Source organism: Heloderma suspectum, chromosome 13 (assembly GCF_057233095.1).
Source record: "Heloderma suspectum isolate Gila_16-S chromosome 13, 16-S_ref, whole genome shotgun sequence".
In the NCBI taxonomy this organism is placed as follows: Eukaryota; Metazoa; Chordata; class Lepidosauria; order Squamata; family Helodermatidae; genus Heloderma; species Heloderma suspectum.
In genome coordinates, this window is record NC_139470.1 from 4265104 (window position 1) to 4284062 (window position 18959).

Genomic DNA, 18959 nt, shown 5'->3' on the forward strand with positions numbered 1-18959 from the left:
AGGCTGCCCTAAACAAAGGCAGCGTTGTGTTGCTTTTAATATGCTTCTAAGCGTAAACAGTGAACGTTGTCTCACCTTCACTGCAGACTTGCTACAAGTGTTAATAAAAGTTACCCTCCAAAGCCTAAGCATTCTTGAAAGAGCTTAAAGGGCAGCTGTGGTAGGTTTTAATAGAAATACATCTCCAAATTTCCACATGGCACATAAATCTCAGAAGATCGGCCTGCTGTTTGCAAAGAAGTTGAGCTGGAAACAGATCAGAAATTGGGGAATGTTTGGCGCAAGACTGAGATTCCATGTACTATTAGACATGCTTGGACTGAGGGATGCTTGGGTTTCTGAGCGAACAGGCTTTTAAGGCCACAGTAGGTAACCCTGTAGGGATGCTAGCTGGAGGGAAAAGAAGGGGGTGCAGGATAATCCCTTTTCCTCTAGAATGGGTGGGAATAAACAGCTGTTTGAGGCTGAGTCATCTTAGCCTCAAGTGTCCAATTTGACGGCTCAGGCCAGACAGGTAGTCCTAGGCCTGGTCCCTCTCATAGCAAGAAAAGCCTCTACCAGCAACCTTGGATAGGCAAAGTTGGCAGAACTGGGCTAGTTGGAACTATGGGCTGGCTTTCTATGTTTAATTCCTTTTCGATTGCTTCTAAGAATCAAGCATGTTCTTTGCAGGAACAGGAAGCAGCTGATGTTCCCCAATCCTTCACATGCTTTGTACTTATTCTGCTTAGGGCTCTGACTTTGTAGGCTGGACTAGATTCGAATATCTAGTTATTTAAGACAGGCACTTTTCACCCGTTATTGTTACATTAAATCCGTAAAGCAGCCCTTCAGTCCATCCCTGCACCTTCTCACCTGCCTTCCCACTTAGAGGCCTCAGGCAGGGGCTGCTTCTTAAATTACTTTATAGTCAGAGTCACATGTGTACATGAGTGTACCTAAACTGAAAGAAGATAGGATGTGTTTATTTTTGGAATGAGAACACTTTGTATGTCCGTTGCTAACATGGTGTTTTTGCTCACTGAAAGCCAAGCGGTGCAATCAGGATGATTCTGGAGGAAAGGCGCTACAGGTAACCAAGGGCCTTGTTGTCATACTGTGGGCATAGTGTGAGACGTTAGTTCGGTATTGGAGAAAAATGGCCCCCGACTTTTAAAGCTAGGAAATAAGTTCATGCAACTAGCGTTCATGAGCCTGTTTGCTTGCCTTTGGAGCAAAATCTTCTCCCCGACTCTCAGACATAGCTCAGCCAGCTGCCAGCCGTAAAGCTGGAGCACTGATCCCACTCCTCTGCATGTTTACTCACAACTGAGCCTCACAGCATTTAGTGCAGTCTCCCCCAACCTGGTGCCTTCCAGATGGGTTGGAGTGCAACTCCCAGAATCCCTCAGCCTTCTGGGAGTTGTAGTCCCAACACATCTGGAGCTGGTTTAGTGGGTTGTCGTTCTATGCCTGTTCAGATGGGGGTTCAGCTTTCTGCTAGAAAATAAAGGCACCCCAGCGGTTTTAAATACATAGGGTGCTTGAGAAATATTCTGAAGGGGAGGAAGGTTCTCGCTCAGGTTGTTCCTTGACAAACGTGTTACTGGCCCAGGGCATCAGGGGCTGCTGCCTTCTCATGTGGCAGCTGCACTGTGCTGTGGAATTAAGTCATGGATGAAAGCTTTTGTATGGAGAGAGTAAAAACTTCAATTTTAAACCTGCTTCTGAAGAAGTGACAAATTGAGCTGCCTCCTCAGGAATAGGGCGTAAGAACATCACAATTGTTGTCGTGCTGGGTTTAAAAAAAAAAAGTTGCTTGTAGTTGCTTTGACTGGGAAAAACTACTAAAACAGAGTAACAGAGAAGCCCCTCACTTAGATTCAGAAAATGGCTACCTCTTCCCATGTCGAAACTAAGGCACAGGAACAATTTATTGATTGAAGCATCCATGCTTCTCACTAGAAGTTGAAAATGATTAGAGATGACATTGCCTTCCCAGGAATTGGGGGGATCCTAGCTTAGGGAGAGAGCCCTTTGCCAGACCAGGGAGGGACCTCCACTCTGTGATGCAGATGCATCACATCCTAAGTTCGCTTCCCAGCATCTCCAGTTAAAAGCTGGTAGCAGGTGATAGGAGAGGTGCTGCCAGTTCAAGGAGACAACATTGGGTGCCACCAGCCTTCCCCAAAGCTGGTGCCCTCCAGCTGCATTGCATGGCCAAAGATGGGGAGCTGCAGTTGAACACATCTGGAGGGCACTAGGTGGGGGAAGGCTGAGCTAGCTGGGCAAATAGTCTCACCTGGGGCGAGGTGTCCTGTGTTCCATAAGCAAGACCCTTTTCTGCATACTCATTGAACTGGAGCTCCTTGTGCCCCTTGCTGGGAAGCCGTGACAGTAAATGTACTTGCTTTGTAGTGGGGGTGCATCCGTGGGTACAGTCAAGGGAAAGAAAGGCCTTTCTGGGGGTTGACAGATCTGAGATTTGTTGTAGCTCTGCCAGCAGAGAAGCTGTTTAGTGTTCAGCCATTTAAGGTAATGGGGGTGTTGAAGGCTCTGCTTTCCTCCCATCAGTTTTGTCATGGTTGCTTCTGTTGTGTGCCTTTTCAACAACAGCATTGTTCTGTTCAAATATGCTTCATGATAGGAACGTAACACTAAGACCTCCTAATCCCTGGAGGGACCAAGAAAGTAGCTCTGTTAGATGGCCTTAACTTCAGTGATTATACGAGAGCCAGATGATGGAAAGAACTGGGAAACAGGACAGGAAAAGCAGATCAGTTCTTGTCAGTAACGCAGACAAGTTTGATCTGTTCTCTTTCCCTGTTCCCCACCCATTTTCCCTACTCTTCCAAAAGGAGGAATTGGATGAGAGAGAGAGAGAGAGGGAGAGAGAGAGAGAGATATCAAAATTAGTCACCTATTATCCAAAATATTGTATGTACCAGTAACAAAACTAGGAACCTAAAAGCAAAGGAAGAGCCATGTGCAAAACCGATATGAGAGAAGAATGTTTTGAGTGGAAAAATTTAACAGGCCCTTTAACAGGCCTAATCCAAGGGTCACACCCATAGTGGAGTGAGCTATCAACCTATCTTACAAACCAATTACTTAACACAGCCAAGAGGAATACACGTTTGCTGTGGCTTCATAAAAAAAAACATTTACGAAGAGTCTCGTGCAAAAGCAGGCAGTTGCCTTGTCCCACTGTGTCAGAGGGAGGTGTACTGGTTGTTAACCGCCCGCAAGTGCCCCCTCCCTTGTGAGTCCAGCTCATAGTCATTGTCCCACTGGCGGGTTGCAGGGGTCGTGGGTGGTGTGCCCAGGCTGGCACTGTGCCAGAGGCCACGGGCCAGCTCTTCTGGAGGGGGCACCCGGTGGAATATCTGCTCCACTGAGGAGTTGCGGCGAAGGTTGTCAGGCAGGTGGATCCGTGGGCAGCCAGATGGGGTCAGCTGGACATGGCTGGACTCAGGGTTGCAGCGGTGGATGGACGGGGAGAGGGGGGCTGTGCTGCAGGAGCCTGCTGTGATGGCGAAGAAACACGGAAAAACAAAAACAAATGGAATAGGCTATAGATGAGTTCTCTGCTGCACAGGGAAGACAGCATGGGCTCCATGCTAAAGAGGCCATCCAAGTTCTGCACTCAGTATAGTTACAGAAATAAAACCTGCAGGGGAAGGAGTGCTGCAGGGCAATTAGGCCCCGTTCTCAGCAACTGGAGATCTAAGCCAGCACCTCCTCTGCTTTCTGAAATTTTACTAGGCATTGCCCACCCACCCACTCTCAAAAACATTGCTTTAGCCATAAGGAGAGAGAGTTCTGCAGATGCGTGAGAACTGGTGGAGTACAAATCCTTAGAGCAATACATAGCCCAAGAATGTCAAGATTTGGTAGGGGTGCTTCTGATGGGTCATACTTATGTGAATGCGAAAACTATGATTTTATGACACAGTATTTTATTGTTTTCTGTGAACGTCTAATAAACTGTTCAGTAAGCACAACTGTGACATAAGAGAGAGAGGAAATAGCACCACAGTTTTGCCCCCTTAACATCTGTGCATTTACCCATACCATTCCCTTTAAGCCAGGACGGTCCAGTGCTTGAAGCAAGCCAAACAGCAACCAGTGTCCTCCTTACCTTGCGTATGTGGGACAACCACCACGTAGCTGGACAGCTGCACGTTACAGGCCGTGCCACACTCCAGGGGGATGGGACAGCGTTGGAAATGGTGCAGCATGTCCAAGATGGAGGTGAAGCGCAGGTGCTGGACACGGCACTGTCCTCTCTCTGTCAGTGAGAGCCGCAAATGCTGCCAAGGCAAAGGAAGCTTTGTTACCAGCTGGTCAACTCTGCTCTATGTACAAGTTTGAGCAACAACCAGAAGGGACAAGGGCCATCAACAGTATGTACAAATTCCTTAGCTGAGGACAAGCCTGACTTCCTAACCTCCCAGATTTAGGAGATTATGCATCCCATTCAAGCAAGGAGGACTAGAAGCTGGACCCAAAACTTCAGAACTCTGGTGATTTGGATTTCTTTTGCCACTGCTACCTCGGCTTGGCACAACTGTAAGTGTGCCACATTTTGTTTACCCAGCCATGCTTGTTTTCTGGATGGTTGGAAATAAAGGAAATCACCATATATGAAAAGAAGAAACTGTTTCAATATGAGGCAAAGGTAGGGCTTTCAAGAGTCTGGCAGTACTCCAGATTTTACCATAAAATCCAGGGTCTGTCTCAGAGTGTGGGCCTAAACAGGCTTCTGTCACTGCTGCATGCTGCCCACTGACTGGCTGTGGAGACTCCCCGAGAACGAGTGCCTTACCTTTGCTCTTCCTTGGAAGTTGAAAGTGAGGACGTATTCTCCTCTCCGGGTTTCACTCTGTCGGATGAGGAAAACCCCGTGTCCTTCAAGGCCCTGGAGCTGGACAAGCTGGGCAGCTTTGACTCGAGAAATAGGGCCGTGGTACCAAGGGAAGGACAATAGGTAGTGATCCGTTTTCTGGCAGGGCTGATCTGGGAGGCTGGATGGCACTGTGCCTGTAAGGGAGAAAGGTAGAAAAACCCCAAAAACCATTAAAAGCAGTGGCTAAGCATTCATTTTTTGTGTTAAATTTTCAAACCAAAAGTGCAGGCTCAGGATTGCTTAACAGTTAAAGCATAACTTAATCATCCTTATGTGGCCCCAAGTCTGCACTCTTCCTTACAGACCTAAACGCCTTACTGGATCAGGCCAAAGTCCAGCATTCTTTGCGGGATTCCCGTCACAGCAAGGGGCAAGAGGTCCACAAGGACTTTGCCAGAACACCACTGTCGTGTCCTCTGCCTGTTGCACTTTCTGTGTCTGAAATACCCCAGGTTTTAGATGCTGTGTGTGTGTGTGTGTGTGTTGGTGTCAGAACACCTGCTTTTCATCCAGAAGATGTAATCCCTGACATTTCCAGTTAAAAAGTTTTCGGAAGCAGGTGATCAGAAAGCCCCTTCTCTGCCACAGATCCTGGAGAGTCTCACTGCCAGTCAGATTAGGCAGTGCCCGGCTAGATGGGCAAAATAGTCTGGCTGGGTACACAGCAGTTTCCTGTAATCCTGTGCATGCTTGTTTATTTTTAAAAAGCAATGTTTTCCAAAAAGCTCAAGGCAGTTAACAGTGAAAGTGTTGCACAAGCCCCTATTAAGTGCTTAGAATTTGCAAATCCAGATAATCAGCAACACAACAGTAGAACCAAAAACAAACACTACCCTTGAAGCGTTAAGCGTCTCAGCACCGGAGAACACCATCCCATGGAGAGTCCGCAGCTACTTGGATGTGCAGCCACCCTTCCCAGGTCCGGCAGGCTCAGCTGCTTGGCAGACCTGTGGTGGCACTGCCTTTTGCTGAAAGATGGAGGAGAGTGCCAGCTCCAACCACTGACCCCACCCCAGCATCCTACAGAGCAGGCAGTGCAGAGAAACAGAAGGGCCCATACCTTGGTTCAAGGAGTCCGTGCTGCTGTTTGTGGGGCTCCTAGGCACAACCTCCGAGTGAGAGTCCGAGATCAGCTCAACACCGGGTCCTTCTGACCTGAAAAAGAGAAGCATTTCTAGTTATGACCCACCAGATGCAAAGGGCATGAACAGGCTGAACAAAACACCCATGGCCAGCAGAAATGGGGTGGGGAGCAAAGCAAGAAGATCTTGCTGATATGGCTGGAAGACAGACAGGATACGAGGATTAAACACCCTAGAAGAGTCTCTGCAGTAATCTGACACAGCACAAAACGAGTGCAAATCTTGTGGCACATGGAACACATTTCTCAGGGCTGGCTATTTTGTGGGCAAGCAGGAAGTGGATGCAGGAGATAAATGCCAGGTCAAAGGGGCAGAAGTGAAAAATGTTTTGCAAGGTGAGATTCCACAAGGCAGATAAATGTGTGTGAGTTAAAAAAGAAACTTTGATTATATTTCTAACAGGAAAAGTGATTCTTCAGATGCCTGGATATTTGCTAATTTCACAAAGCCATTAACACAGCCTAAGTATTGCTTACCTGCTGGGGTAGGGGGGATGAAAATCCTGTGCAATATATTAAGTCTTGCCCAATATGCAGGGCAGGCAAAAAGGCCAGCTTTTGTGCCCCAACTTAGATAGAACAGTCTGATTTCTGGGGTTGAACAGGGATTTGAACCTCCATCTCCACATGACTGCTCACTGGAAGCCATCTTCTCCTGATTGCAAGACACCAGGTGCTCTTTTTCTGGTCAGCAGATATGGCTACCTCTCTTGAGAAATTAACATTGTGAAGGGGGAACTGTTGGCAAGGATGTTCTGCAAAGTTACCCCTTTCTCAAGTGTGCTCCAGCCTGGGTGGGGAAACTGCACCTGATCCCATCTGCCAACCTGTAAGCATCTATTGGACAGCTGTGGTGAAAACACTGTGCGGCCTTGCCTTTACGATTAGCAAGAGTCCTGGCATGGAAGACAAGCTTGGGAGCCATTTCACTGGCATATGGCTGCTGTCCCTGGCCAAATGCCATCCACCAACTTCCACTTTCAGGTCATCGATTTTACATACAGCAGGTCACAGGCAAAGGCCATGGCCACTTGAGCCAAAGTTGTCAAGAGGATGTGGCCCTTGTGTCAGCCTGGCCTGCCAGCCAGCTGCACAACACTGCTTCTACGAGGCAGTTGGTAAAGGGCCTGCAATTCATGGGAAAGGTGAAGGCGCTCTATAAATCACAACACTTCTTGCTGCTGACAAGGTCTCTGGGTATTTCAACAATAGGAAGCCCCACAGTTCAGGAAGAGGATTTGCAAGAACTGCATGAGAACTAGGTGTGGGGAGGAGAAACATGCCAGGGCTTTTGCCTGCCTGGACATCTCACTCTCTGACATGGGAAACCCTTTAAATCCCAGATGCGTGGGGGAAAGTACGCAGTAGTGTGAGAGCGGCACTCCGCATCCACTCAGTGGCACTTCCTTCATTTTTACTCCAGAGCGCAGCGCAGCACTGGAAACAAAGTCCTTGAGCCAAGCAGGAAGCTTGCTTCAGAAATTGTAGTGGCTAATCCCAAGTGTAAAGCATCCCCACTCCCCAAAAGGCACCCACCAACTCCCAGTTAAAACCAGAGCTGTGCGTACTAGAAAAATAAAACTGCAACTAGCTGATCCAGTTCCGCATCAAAAAATGCTGAACTTTGCAGTCTGTGTGTGTGTAGTAAAGTTGTTAATATGTTCCATTATCCTGCAAAATCTTTTTTCCATTTGCCATGGGAAGGGATAAGGAGCTCTGCTCCAACACTACCAATCTCATTCGATATCTTTCTCCTTTCTCTTCCATTTGAGAGATTTCAGCATGCTTTGAAGTGAATTGTTGGAGTCATAAGGCCTAGAAACTTTGGGTTTTAAAACAAAAATGGAGAAATATATAGAAAGTTGAATCTAGCAGCCAGTACCACATTCCTCAGCTTTTCTGAGCTCCAGTGGAATCACGGCATTGCACACACCCCTTCCTCTACATGATAAATTTCCTTCTCCCTGCTTTGCCACACAAACGTGGTCGCCTTTCCAGCTTTCCTTCGCTGCAGCTCTTTTCACACACTTCTGGTTCAGGAATCAGCCCTCAACTCCTCTACATCAACAGGTGCCTGATGACACCAGACAGTTGCACCAGGGGAAGCGCTCCATCTCCGTGGCCACAAAGCCCCACTGGGACTAGCATTAACGGGGAGAATTCTGGTGGGGATTTCCAGGCTCTCTTGGCAGATGTTACAAATGCCTGGTCCCAAGGATAGGCTTAGAGCTACAGCTTGCAAGGAGGGAAATGGACCTGTCCTCCCACATGGACTTGAGCAAATCATCCGTTCTTCGTTTGGGGCCATGCCACCTGAAGTGGAGCAGGGAATGGCCGTGAGGGCTTCACAGCTATGGCATCTCAAATACAAATATCCTCCCTACTAAAACTCGCCTGGCAGAAACCGTAATGTCCTTTCAGTGCCAGGCCAGGCCATTAAAAAACCAGATGTGTTGGACTAGAACTCCCATCATGCCCATCCAGCATGGCCAATGGCACTGAATGCCGGGAGTTGCAGTCCAACACATCTGGAGGGCACCAGGGTGGGGATCTTTCGCGGTGGATAAATCCATTCATGGCTGCTAGTTACAGTGGCTCTACAGAACATCCGTTTCCCAAGACCGCACGTGCCTCTGGACCCCAGTCGCTGGAGAGCCACAGCATAAGGGAGCCACGTCCGGTTTGTCAGCTTCCTGGAGGCATCTGGCTGATCCTTGTGGGGAACAAGGTGCGGGACTAGATGCAGCAGGCCTCTGCGTGGTCATTCGGCCTTTGCGTGATGTGTCAAAACTGGCACGGCCAGTTTTGCAGGATCTCGGGAACGCTGTGCCATTATGTGTGCCTTTGCCACATGAGCGGATAGCTTGCCAGCTTGTGTGCCATTAAACATCCCGTTTCATTTCTCCCCCCACCCTGTTCACCTATTTAAAGAAGCAGGTTGCTAGCCCTCATGAGATGCTGATAAAAAGCTTGAAAACATTCCTACGCACTTCCCTGTCTTCCAGTCCCTTCTGTCCAGAGCTCGATTTGTACCAACTCTCAGCCCTGGAACCAATTTTCAGGGCCTGGATTGAGGCCTGCAATACATGAAGTAATAGTCAATCAGCGGAACTCTGAGCGAATGACGAGTGCACCGCACAACAGCAACCTATCCTCAACACATCTGGGTGGGCCAGGGAATTTTTGTTAATTTTTTCGATCTATACCCTGCCTTTCCTCCCAAGGAGTTCGAAGTGGTGGTCATGGTACCCCTGCATGGTTTATTCCTCACAACAACCCTGTGAGGTAGGTGAGGCTGTGAGATAGCAAGCAGCCCAAGGTCAGCCAGAAAGCTTTGACGACGTTGTGATGTTTTGAACCCGGTCCTAATCTGACACTAATCACGACACACGCTGGCTCTATTATGCCATAAGACAATTTCTGCTCCAAGACAAGTTTGATTCTGCAACTGTTTAGTTCTGCATTAAAAAACAAACATTTTGCACAATGCATTGCAAGTCTGTTCATGAAGGCAGGCTGCAAGGGCCTGACCCCTTCTAGCACCAGAGATTTCGCCAGCCATTACCCACACGTCCAAGTCTATAGGGATTAGAAAATGTCTTTTTAAAAGCCCGGCTACAAAAATCACATGCTACAGAGTCACATCACACACACAGCCCTGGGGGGACTTACCCTCTAGGGAGACATGCTTGAATTTCAGACATCCAGGAATTCAGTTGCTGGTCATCTCCAGCCTCAAATATAATGTCCGTGGAGGTGTTCACCTGCCGGGTTGGGGGGGGGGGGAGGTATTAGGAATCATAGGTTGGAAGGGGTCCAACCCCCACTGTGAAGAGGAACTCTTCAGACAGGAACTATTTCAGCCCCAATTGGAGTTCTAGCTGGTTTTGCGTCTGCACTCCACCGTGCAGACACAAGACCAGCTAGAACTCCCAATTGGGGCTGAAATGGTTCCTGTCTGAAGAAAAGGCTTCTGCCTGGATTCTCAGACAACACACTGCTTCTTCCAGGATCTTCTCTGTGCCTGCCCCCCCACCCGCCCCGGGAATGCCACACCGTATTCTTGCTTCTGGGAAGAGACTCTCCCGTCCTACCTCCAGCTTGGAGAGCGGCCATAGCTCAGTGGCAGAACAGTAGGCCCAGGTTCCATCTCTGGCATCTCCACTTACAAGGTTCTGGTAGCAGGCGAAGGCAAGACCCCTCTCCCTGAGCCTCCAGAGGAAGCTGCTGCCAGACAGAGCAGACGGTCCTTTGCTAGATGGGCAAAGACTCTGACCGGGAATCTGGCAGCTTCTCTGGCCCCCACACCAGGCAGTCCTCATTAGAAGGGCAGTTCTACATCAGAATAAGAGCCCCACCCCCAAAACCTGGGCAAAATTCTGCCTCCAGGCAATGGCCACCCAGGTGACGCCACAAGAACAAGCCCCAAATCACACAGTGGGGGCGTCCACCCCTCGCTCTCGGAATGACAATGCCCCCAGCCTCACCCATGACTGCGGCTGCCATAAAAGGGGGCAGAAGCATCTCCTTACCTTGAGCACAAAGGTGCGCAGGTTGTCTGGCATCTCCAGGGAAGTACACCGGCGGATTTCTTGCGCTGCCGAGCAAGGGGTTTGTAGCTTGGGCCGTGAGCTCTGTGGGGAGAGGCAGAAGATGGGTCGTGGTCAGCAACGGTCACAGGCTGGATGGGAAAGCAGCCCTCCCCAGTAGCTGTGGCATTCGAAGGACTACCTTCAAGCGGGACAGCTCTGTGAAGCCCTCACGATCAATACATGCCGATCGACAAGTTCACGGTGGATCAATGCGATTCTCTTTTAAAGCCATCTAAGTTAGCAGCCATTGCCACATCTTGTGGTAGCGTAACGCCGTAGATTAATTGCTTGCTCAGTCTATTGTTTTGCATGAAAAAATGAAACATTGCCTTCACAACAGAAAGGCAGTCTGCACATGCTCACTGGCACCTGCAGCAAGCCACAGAAAGCCTTTGGGAAGAGAACACTTCCCCCTGGCCCCCCCCAGGGAATTGAGTCTGTGCAAGAGCTGGCACAGTATCATGGCTAAGATTGAGCGGCAAGTCAAGATGTTGCCAGTTCAAATCTCGCCTCTGCCTTGAAATCACTAGGTGGACCCGTCAAGCCACTCTCTCTGAGCCTCAGTCAATACAGCAGATGATAATATCAACTTACCTTACAGCAGCCTTCCCCAACCTGATGCCCTGGTCATGCTGGCTGGGGATGATATGAGTTGCAGTCCAGCACAGCTGGAGGGAACCAGGTTGGGAAAGAGTGCCTGACGGGGTGGTTGAAAGGCCTGCACTAGATCTAGGTAGGCAAGCTGGCACCCTCCAGGTTCAGCCAATGGTCAGGGATTATGGGAGTTGTAGGCAAAAACATTGGAGGGCACCAGGTTGCCTACCCCCACCCTGGGTAATACACACCAAGTGTTTTCAACACTTGAGAGTTGCAATACAGTGTTGGACTGGGAGCTGGGAGTTCTGGGTTCTAGTCCTCACTCGGCCATGGAAGCTCACTGGGTGACTTTGGGCCAGTCACAGACTCTCAGCCCAACCCACCTCACAGGGTTGTTGTTGTTGAGGATGAAATGGAGAGAAGGATAATGTAAGCCGCAAGAGGAAAAAAGTCGGGGTATAAATGCAATAATAAATAAAAATAATAAATACAGAGGACAGTGATATTATTTGTAGGCCATCTAAAATGATTAACAGATAATATTATCACCCCCGCCGCCTCCATCATCTTCTCTGGAGGTAGAAGTGCCCCAGATGTTCTTCTGTGGGGAGCATGGAATGAGAAAGACCAATGGGGAAAGTATCCAGCTACACACACAGAGCCAGACTTGCTGACCAGATGCCTGCGCTGGTCTCTGGCTTTTTATCCTCCAATCCTGGCCCTCAGGCAAGAGGATACTGGTTCAGGCAGCAGAATTCGGGGAAGAGGGGGACACAACCTGACCAGCAATGACAGGAGGGGAAAGACCATGCACATCCTGGCAAGAGATCAAACGCCAGAGGGTGCCAGTCCATTTGCCGCACGCAGATCAACTTTTAAGGGTTAGTTTCCAAGCTATGGCTGCACCACATGATCATACAAAGTGGTCTTGTTTTCCCAAGCCAGATAGCTCCCTAGAGCTCAGAGCCATCTCTTCCGACCTGCAGCTCCTCTCCAGGGACCTTCCCCATTCCTGCTTTCTGAGATGCTGGGGATTCAACCTGGGACCTTCTGCCTTCAAAGCTTTTCTAAAGCCCATCCTCACTGCAGAGAGATCTCCAAAGCTCTTTGCAGTCTTTTCCATTCCCATGACAACTTCTCTTTTTCTGGTCCTCCAAGTGAGTGACGAGAAGCGAACCCAAGCAGCATCCACTCCCAACAGCCCTGAGAGAGACATACCAGACATTTCTAGCATCCTCCCTTCAGCACAGAGCAACAATTACAGGTGGTGGTAAGAGAGCTGCTATAACCCCTCTATATACAGACATAAAGTTGGGCCATCTTGTTCAAAACCCAGGTTTAGCGAAACGAGAATAGGAAAGGAATCTGAGCTGCCCACTTCACTCACAGCGAGGGAACAGGGAAATAACATGTTGATTTTGGGACAAAGAATTTCTGGGCCAGCTACTGCTGCCCCCACTGCAACTTCTGTGCACCACATTTTCCTCTGGCCAGAACCTGGGAGAGAACAAAGTACATGGCTTCCACCCATTGTTTCTGGCCTTAGTTTCAAACCTTCCCTGAATCCAGCTGTCTCCATTCTCTCGGGCCACTGTTGCTTGGCCTCTTGGTGACCAAACATCCATGCAATGACAACAGAAATGTTATATGGTGCTGAAAAGGGTGTAATGGTTTCCATCGCTGGCAGGCTGCCCAGGTCAGACCCAAGTGGGCTTCAACAGGAATGGCAGGGAAAAGAAGCCCATTTCGGAAGGAGGACATCAATCCTTTCTCCATCTTTCCCAACAGTGTACCACTGAAAATGCTACAGAGAGAGCTGGGGGGCCCTACTGAACAGGGTGAGCTGTGGGGCAGGGAGTGGGCGAGGATCCCCGAAAATCAGGTGAAGGCACTTTGCATGAGTCTACTTCTGCTCACTATGGGAAATCCTGCCACTTGACCACGGAATTCTGTTCAGGCACTTGCCCACTCCAGCTTTTTTCAGATTTCTCCGTTGTAACCCCCCCCCCCCAGTTTAACAATGACAGCCATAAGGTCTAGAACCGTTATGGTATTTTAAAATATTTTTGGCAGAGATTCTCACTCAACTCAACGTGCAGTTTCTATGCATGAGTGGTGTGATCTTGGAATCACAGAACAGACCAAGCTCCTGATCAGTGAATTGGATTCTGCTTAATGTCAAATACAGTGGTACAATCTTCCAGTTGGTTAGCATAGCATACAAGAGGCCTTGTGCTCATGCTGTTTGGCCCACCCTGCTTTGGTGACAAACAGCATGTCCAAGGCTATCTTCCTAGTTATTACGCCACCCCAAGAGATCAGGAGGGAAAGAGCAGCCGGGAGCAATTTTTTAACATGATGCTGTAGGACTGGCGGCAGCAGCACAAGAAGGAGCTGTTACCAAAAGCGGTCGCAAGTGAGAGGAGAGGAGCTAAATGAAAGCAGGAGGCCTACGACGCAATTGGTTTACCAGACAGGCCGTTCCCAGTCCCAGCTGACAAAGCGCTTGGATTTTTCCATGGGCAAAAGCCTTAGAAATTCGCTTGGCTGAGAGGGACACCGTGACTCACTGGCCTTTAACAAGCCGCTGAGGAGGAAACAAACCACTCAGGTCAGAGCTGTTCAAGAGAGGGGTACGTGGTGGCCGGGAGGAACCTCTGCCAAAACCAAGGTCTGCCGGATCCTGGCAAAAGACCACCCCACAAAACTCGGGGACTGGAGGAAGGAGGGTTCTGTTGGAGGTTAAAAAGCAAGGAGAGATTCTTGCGGCTGCAGGAAACTCCATGGCTGCTTGAGATTCCAGCATCTGTGAAACCACTCACGGATGGAGAGCTGCAGAAGCTGTCCAGGAAGAAGGGAGAAAGATCGATGGTTTGTCTCCAGAATGGAAGACATGAGAAAGCAAAGGAAGAGAACAGAAAAAACAGGGAGGCCTGACACAGCCCAAGGACAAAGCTGGTGGGTAAAACCAAGCCAAGAAAAATCTGTTTCCTGCCCTGGAGTCAGCTTTGGGACACAGTTTTAAGCCCACCTTTCAAGACAATATTCTCAAGATGCCAATTAAGAACAAGTTGGTTTACAAACGGATCTAACACCATTAAAAGCCCAGTGAAGTGCAACAAAAGTTTTTGACATATGTTAACAAATGTTAAATTTTTGGCATTGGGCAAACTGGTAAGGGGCGGTCCAAGATCGAGGTGCCCCCATGACCAAGGTCCTGTCTCTGGCAGCTTAACTCCCTAGGCCTTGGAAGGTACCTGGAGTTGAGCCCATAATGTGCAGTTCCATCTGGGAGGAGGGGGGCCTTCACTGCATTTCCAGCCTTCTCCAGCCTGCCCTGGTGCCCTCCAGATGTTTGTTTGTTTCATTTCTATACCATCCAATAGCCGAAGCTCTTGACACAGCTCAGATGTGTTGTACCACAACTGCCATTAACCCCAACCAGCATCACTACTGGCTGGGGACGATGGGAGTTGCAGCCTAACACATCTGGAGGGCCCCAGGTTGGGTAAGGCTACATTAAAGAACCAGGATACATTTCCTAGCCACGGAGGGACCATGGCCAGCTTCTCCAAAGCCTTCTGGGATACAGCATGTGATTTCAGCTTGTCACCTTGGCCACCAGCATCTTTCTTTTTTAGAAAACAATTGGAGGATGTTGGGGAAGGGGAAGAAAGGCGGAAGAGAGAGATGGACTGGATATTCCTGGTCAAAGAGACATCCTTTGCGCAACATAGAAACCAAAAAAGCACTTCCGCTTTGAACAGCACTTCCTGCGCCCTTCTCCGATTAGTCAAGCAAAAATGAGAAATTGTGGTTTGAAGGTGGCCAAGGATGAAACCACAGGAAAATCAGAAGTGGCCTTGTCTCAGGTCAGACCAGCTGGTCTGCCATTGTCCACTCCAACCTCCCCCTCCAGATGTTTTGGACTTCAACTCCCATCAGCCCCAGCTAGCATGGGCCATGATCAGGAATGTTAAGAGGGCACCAGCTTAGGGAAGGCTGCTCCATTCTGACTCTTTCCCTGTTCCCTCCTATCTGGGACCTTCTGCAAATTTGTCTAAAAGGGGATTGGACAAATTCATGGAGGAGAAAGCTATCAATGGCTACTAGACCTGACAGCTACATCTTGTCTCAATACCAGGTGCTAGGGAACATGAGCGGGAGGGTGCTGTTGCACTCATGTCCTGCTTGTGGGCTTCCCACTGGGGAAGCTGGTTGGCCACTGTGGGAACAGAATGCTGGACTAGATGGACCCTTGGCCTGATCCAGCTGGGCTCTTTGGATTGCACAGCCATGAGCACTGTGCGAATGCCAATTGTCAGCTTCTTGCAGGTGGGGGCCTGCCCTTTGCTGCCTGATTTTGCCCTGTGAAACTCCACAGACACTGACAGTGCATTCTCACAAATCCCCCACCATATTAATAATAGCAGCAGCAATGCAACACTTTCGGGATTGGGCAAGTTGGCAGCCCTAGGCCACAGGCTGGAGGGGGAAGGACAATCGGATTTCCTTTTGCCTGTGGAGGGGGATGCAGCCAAAACACCCAAAATAATCCCAGCTCTTCTGCCTGTCTGGGAACCATTCACTTCTGCTTTCTGTCTCTGTCACGCTGTTTTTGTTCCGAGTTTCGCATCCTTTTGGGGTTTGTGGGGCTGACTCACAGCCCTGTTTGCAATTTGGAGCCGACTGCAGCGGCAGCGGCTGCGGAAGCGTGTGTGTGGGGCATCTGATCGGTCAGCTTTTTTTCCAGGAGCGAGGGAGATGGGGGGAGAAAGAAGACGCACTGATGTGCAAACAGATGGGAGTCTCAGCTTCTGGACTTCGGCTCTCTTTGGCTGTTCCCACCACGAGTTCCGTTGGTTCCTGTCTTTTGCCTCTGCTTCTTTCCAACTGAACTGGCAAGAGAAGGTTTTTCCCTTCTCGTCAGAAATGTAGGAAAAATTGATCTTAAAATTGTTTTTTTTCCTTTTAAAAAATTACAAATTAAATAAAAGCAAAACTCATAGAGGACACTGAAGCATCTGTTGATTCTGCCTGTCATTTGTTGACGGCAGATGATGAGGGACCTGTGTGGCCAAACCAACAAGAGGCTGGAAAATGAATTTGTTCCAAGGGTCCCAGCAAAGAGGCAAGAATTTTCTTGAGAACTGGAACAGCTCCCAGAGTAGTGAGTTGAGCTCATGGCTTGCCTGAATATAGATAACATGAAACATTTCCTGCCTGCTTGACTCAGCCTGTGGGCTTATGCATGAGGCAGAATGAGGTGGGAGAATGGACTTGCTGCAACTAGGGAATCATCTGCAAATGCTCCCTAGAGTTTAAAATAAAATAAAATGTAATGCCCAGAAGTAGAACTCTAGAGCATCAGGGAGCAAGTGTCTGTCTCAGCCCTCTCCTTGCTGTACACATTTTCTACTTGCAAGGTGGATTTTTTTTTAAATCTCAGAGACCACTCAAACATATGGTTTGATCTGCCACCTCAGAACTCTGCCCCCTTATTAGGCTGCATGCATAAAGCCTGCCATGGGAAAATCACATATACACTGGTTTCCAGCTTAGCTGCTGCATTCAGCATCAATTGAAGCTTCCAGATGCTCTTTAAGGCTAGCCCCACATTGACCACATTGCAACAGTCTAACCATGATGTAACCAAGGCATGGATAACTACTGGTGCCATGTCAGACTGACTCAGGAATGGTTGCAGCTGCAGCACTAGACATGGTTGTGCAAATGCACTCCTTGCCACCCGAAGATCCAGGGACAGCGCAGGATCCAGGAGCACTCCCAAGCTATGATAAATAAAACAGGAAGGCTCAAAGAGAACACATCACTGCAAAAGACAGTCATTTTTCAATGTGCCATTCAGTTCTGCCCAAGTTGCTTTGCAGTTCCTCAAAAGGGAACGCCCGGAAAACAACAGCAAGAGAAGAAGGGAGCAAACGCTTTTGGCTGGAAGAGATAAAGAGGCCAGCAGGCAGAGTCAACAGGGCTCCGTAGCAAAACAGAACAGGGTGTCCTCTTAACACGCAAGCACAAAAACACCCCAGTTGCATCAAAAGAGTCCTGTGGACACCAGCCAGAGTTTTTAATTTTCCCAGTTCACAGATACTTAAACAGATTTGCAATAGCTAATGAAAGAATGTCACCTTCTCTGCTCTTCGCAAAGAGGGAAAAATTGACAATAAGCAGGAAAAAGAAACTCAGGCAAAGATAGAGACTCATAACATACCCTGAAACTACCAGGCAAATTAGATCTATTTCTTTTCTGCTTGCTCTTTTAGCAGGCGTGGGGGGGGGGGGAGCGGGGAGAGTAAGAAGCAAGTTATTGTTGTTTCAACTGCTGAGTTTGAAGTTAACAGCCTAGATGGTATCCGATTATTTTATCTGATTTTCTTCTTGGTAAATACACTGTGGAATCCTGAGCAACCTAGGAAGTCTGGAAATGTTATCACAGAATCATAAGAGTTGGGAGGGACTTTGGAGATCATCTAGTCCATTCCCAGTTTGGGAGCCCTGGCTTGTTACTCTCTGAATAAACCACTCATACACAAAGAACAAACCCTGGCTTCTGACTCTGGCTTGTTAGGAGAGGGACAGGCCAGAGATTCCAGTTTGGGCACTGCGCTAAACAAGCCATGGCCAGAGAGTCCTGGCTTGTTTAGCCTCTCCCACTGGTAGGAGGACCCAAGCAGGAGTGATCTAGCAGCATGCACCAATATGCTTGTTCATTCCCGATAAGCCAGAATTTAATTTTTATATATATTATATTATATTATATTATATTATATTATATTATATTATTTGTATGTATGTATGTATGTATGTATGTAATCTGGTTTACTGAGGCAGGCCCATACGAATGGCAAAGCACTTTGCTTTTAGAAGTGAACTAAGAAAAATAAAAAGACTGATATCAAAAATACACACACTTTTGGGTTACGCCCAGATTGGGCTTAGCATCAAATTGAAGTATGGTGGGGGTGAAGATCCCCCCCCCCAAAGAAGGAACAGTGGCAATCCTAAAAGCAAGATCCACAGGCTAGCCATGTGTCCTACTTTACAGGAGACAGTTGTCTATTTGAAGGGAAGTCCAGCCCAAGTCTGGTTGGGAGATAAAGAACCCTAAGAAGGGAAAGCAGAGTCTGTGAAGCTGTCCATCAACTGCTGGACTCCAGCAGCAGACTGAGCAGGCACAGAGGTCACAACGAGAAAGCTACCCCCTATTGCAACCCCCACCCCCACCCCCAATCTTTCCAGCTGCTCTACAGAAACTTTGAGAACTCGTTTTATTTTTGGATGCTCTCACCACTCGGGCCTGGCAAAAAAGCATATTGATCGATTCACCAACCATGGTATTATTTGGGGTTTAAAAGATAAAAGAATCACACCACCACAGAATCCTAGCAGGCACTCTGCCTTCTTCTTAAAATGGGGAGGGGGAAAACAAAACGAGTGGCCTGCCAGCATCATCCTCATGGTCTCAAACCAAGATCAAAGTTCAGCTGGACCGCTGATCTGCCCCAGGGAGCCACCACAAGCACTTCTGCTCTGGTCTGAGTGGTCTCCTCAGGAGGCCAGGCGGTGGGAGAGCAAATGCGGAGATGGGCTGGGTCAGGAGCCCCGAGACACATTCTGGACAAATCTGGAAGCTAATTTTAGCCTGGCAGGAGACATACTTTGTTCTTTCCCCAACTGAAATCCCACCACCTTTATGGCGAGTGCAAGTGTCTCATGTAAG

At 48.7% G+C, this 18959-nt stretch overlaps 1 protein-coding gene across 4 annotated transcripts in view; it reads right to left on the minus strand.

Annotated features, from left to right (window-relative positions):
* Window positions 1-3004: 3004 nt before the first annotated feature.
* The window catches only part of SH2B3 (SH2B adaptor protein 3), a 53731-nt gene continuing 37776 nt past the window's right edge, over window positions 3005-18959 (minus strand). For 3 of the 4 annotated variants that reach the window (XM_084820096.1, XM_084820095.1, XM_084820093.1), the window contains exons 3-8: window positions 10562-10663; window positions 9702-9793; window positions 5949-6043; window positions 4808-5022; window positions 4121-4292; window positions 3005-3505 (exon numbers count right to left, since the gene is read on the minus strand). In XM_084820096.1, the coding sequence (XP_084676222.1) occupies window positions 3192-3505; window positions 4121-4292; window positions 4808-5022; window positions 5949-6043; window positions 9702-9793; window positions 10562-10663 (990 nt within the window). In that variant the 3' untranslated portion in view covers window positions 3005-3191. The remainder of the gene's footprint in view (window positions 3506-4120; window positions 4293-4807; window positions 5023-5948; window positions 6044-9701; window positions 9794-10561; window positions 10664-18959) is intronic. The other variant, XM_084820094.1, reaches the window with a different exon arrangement.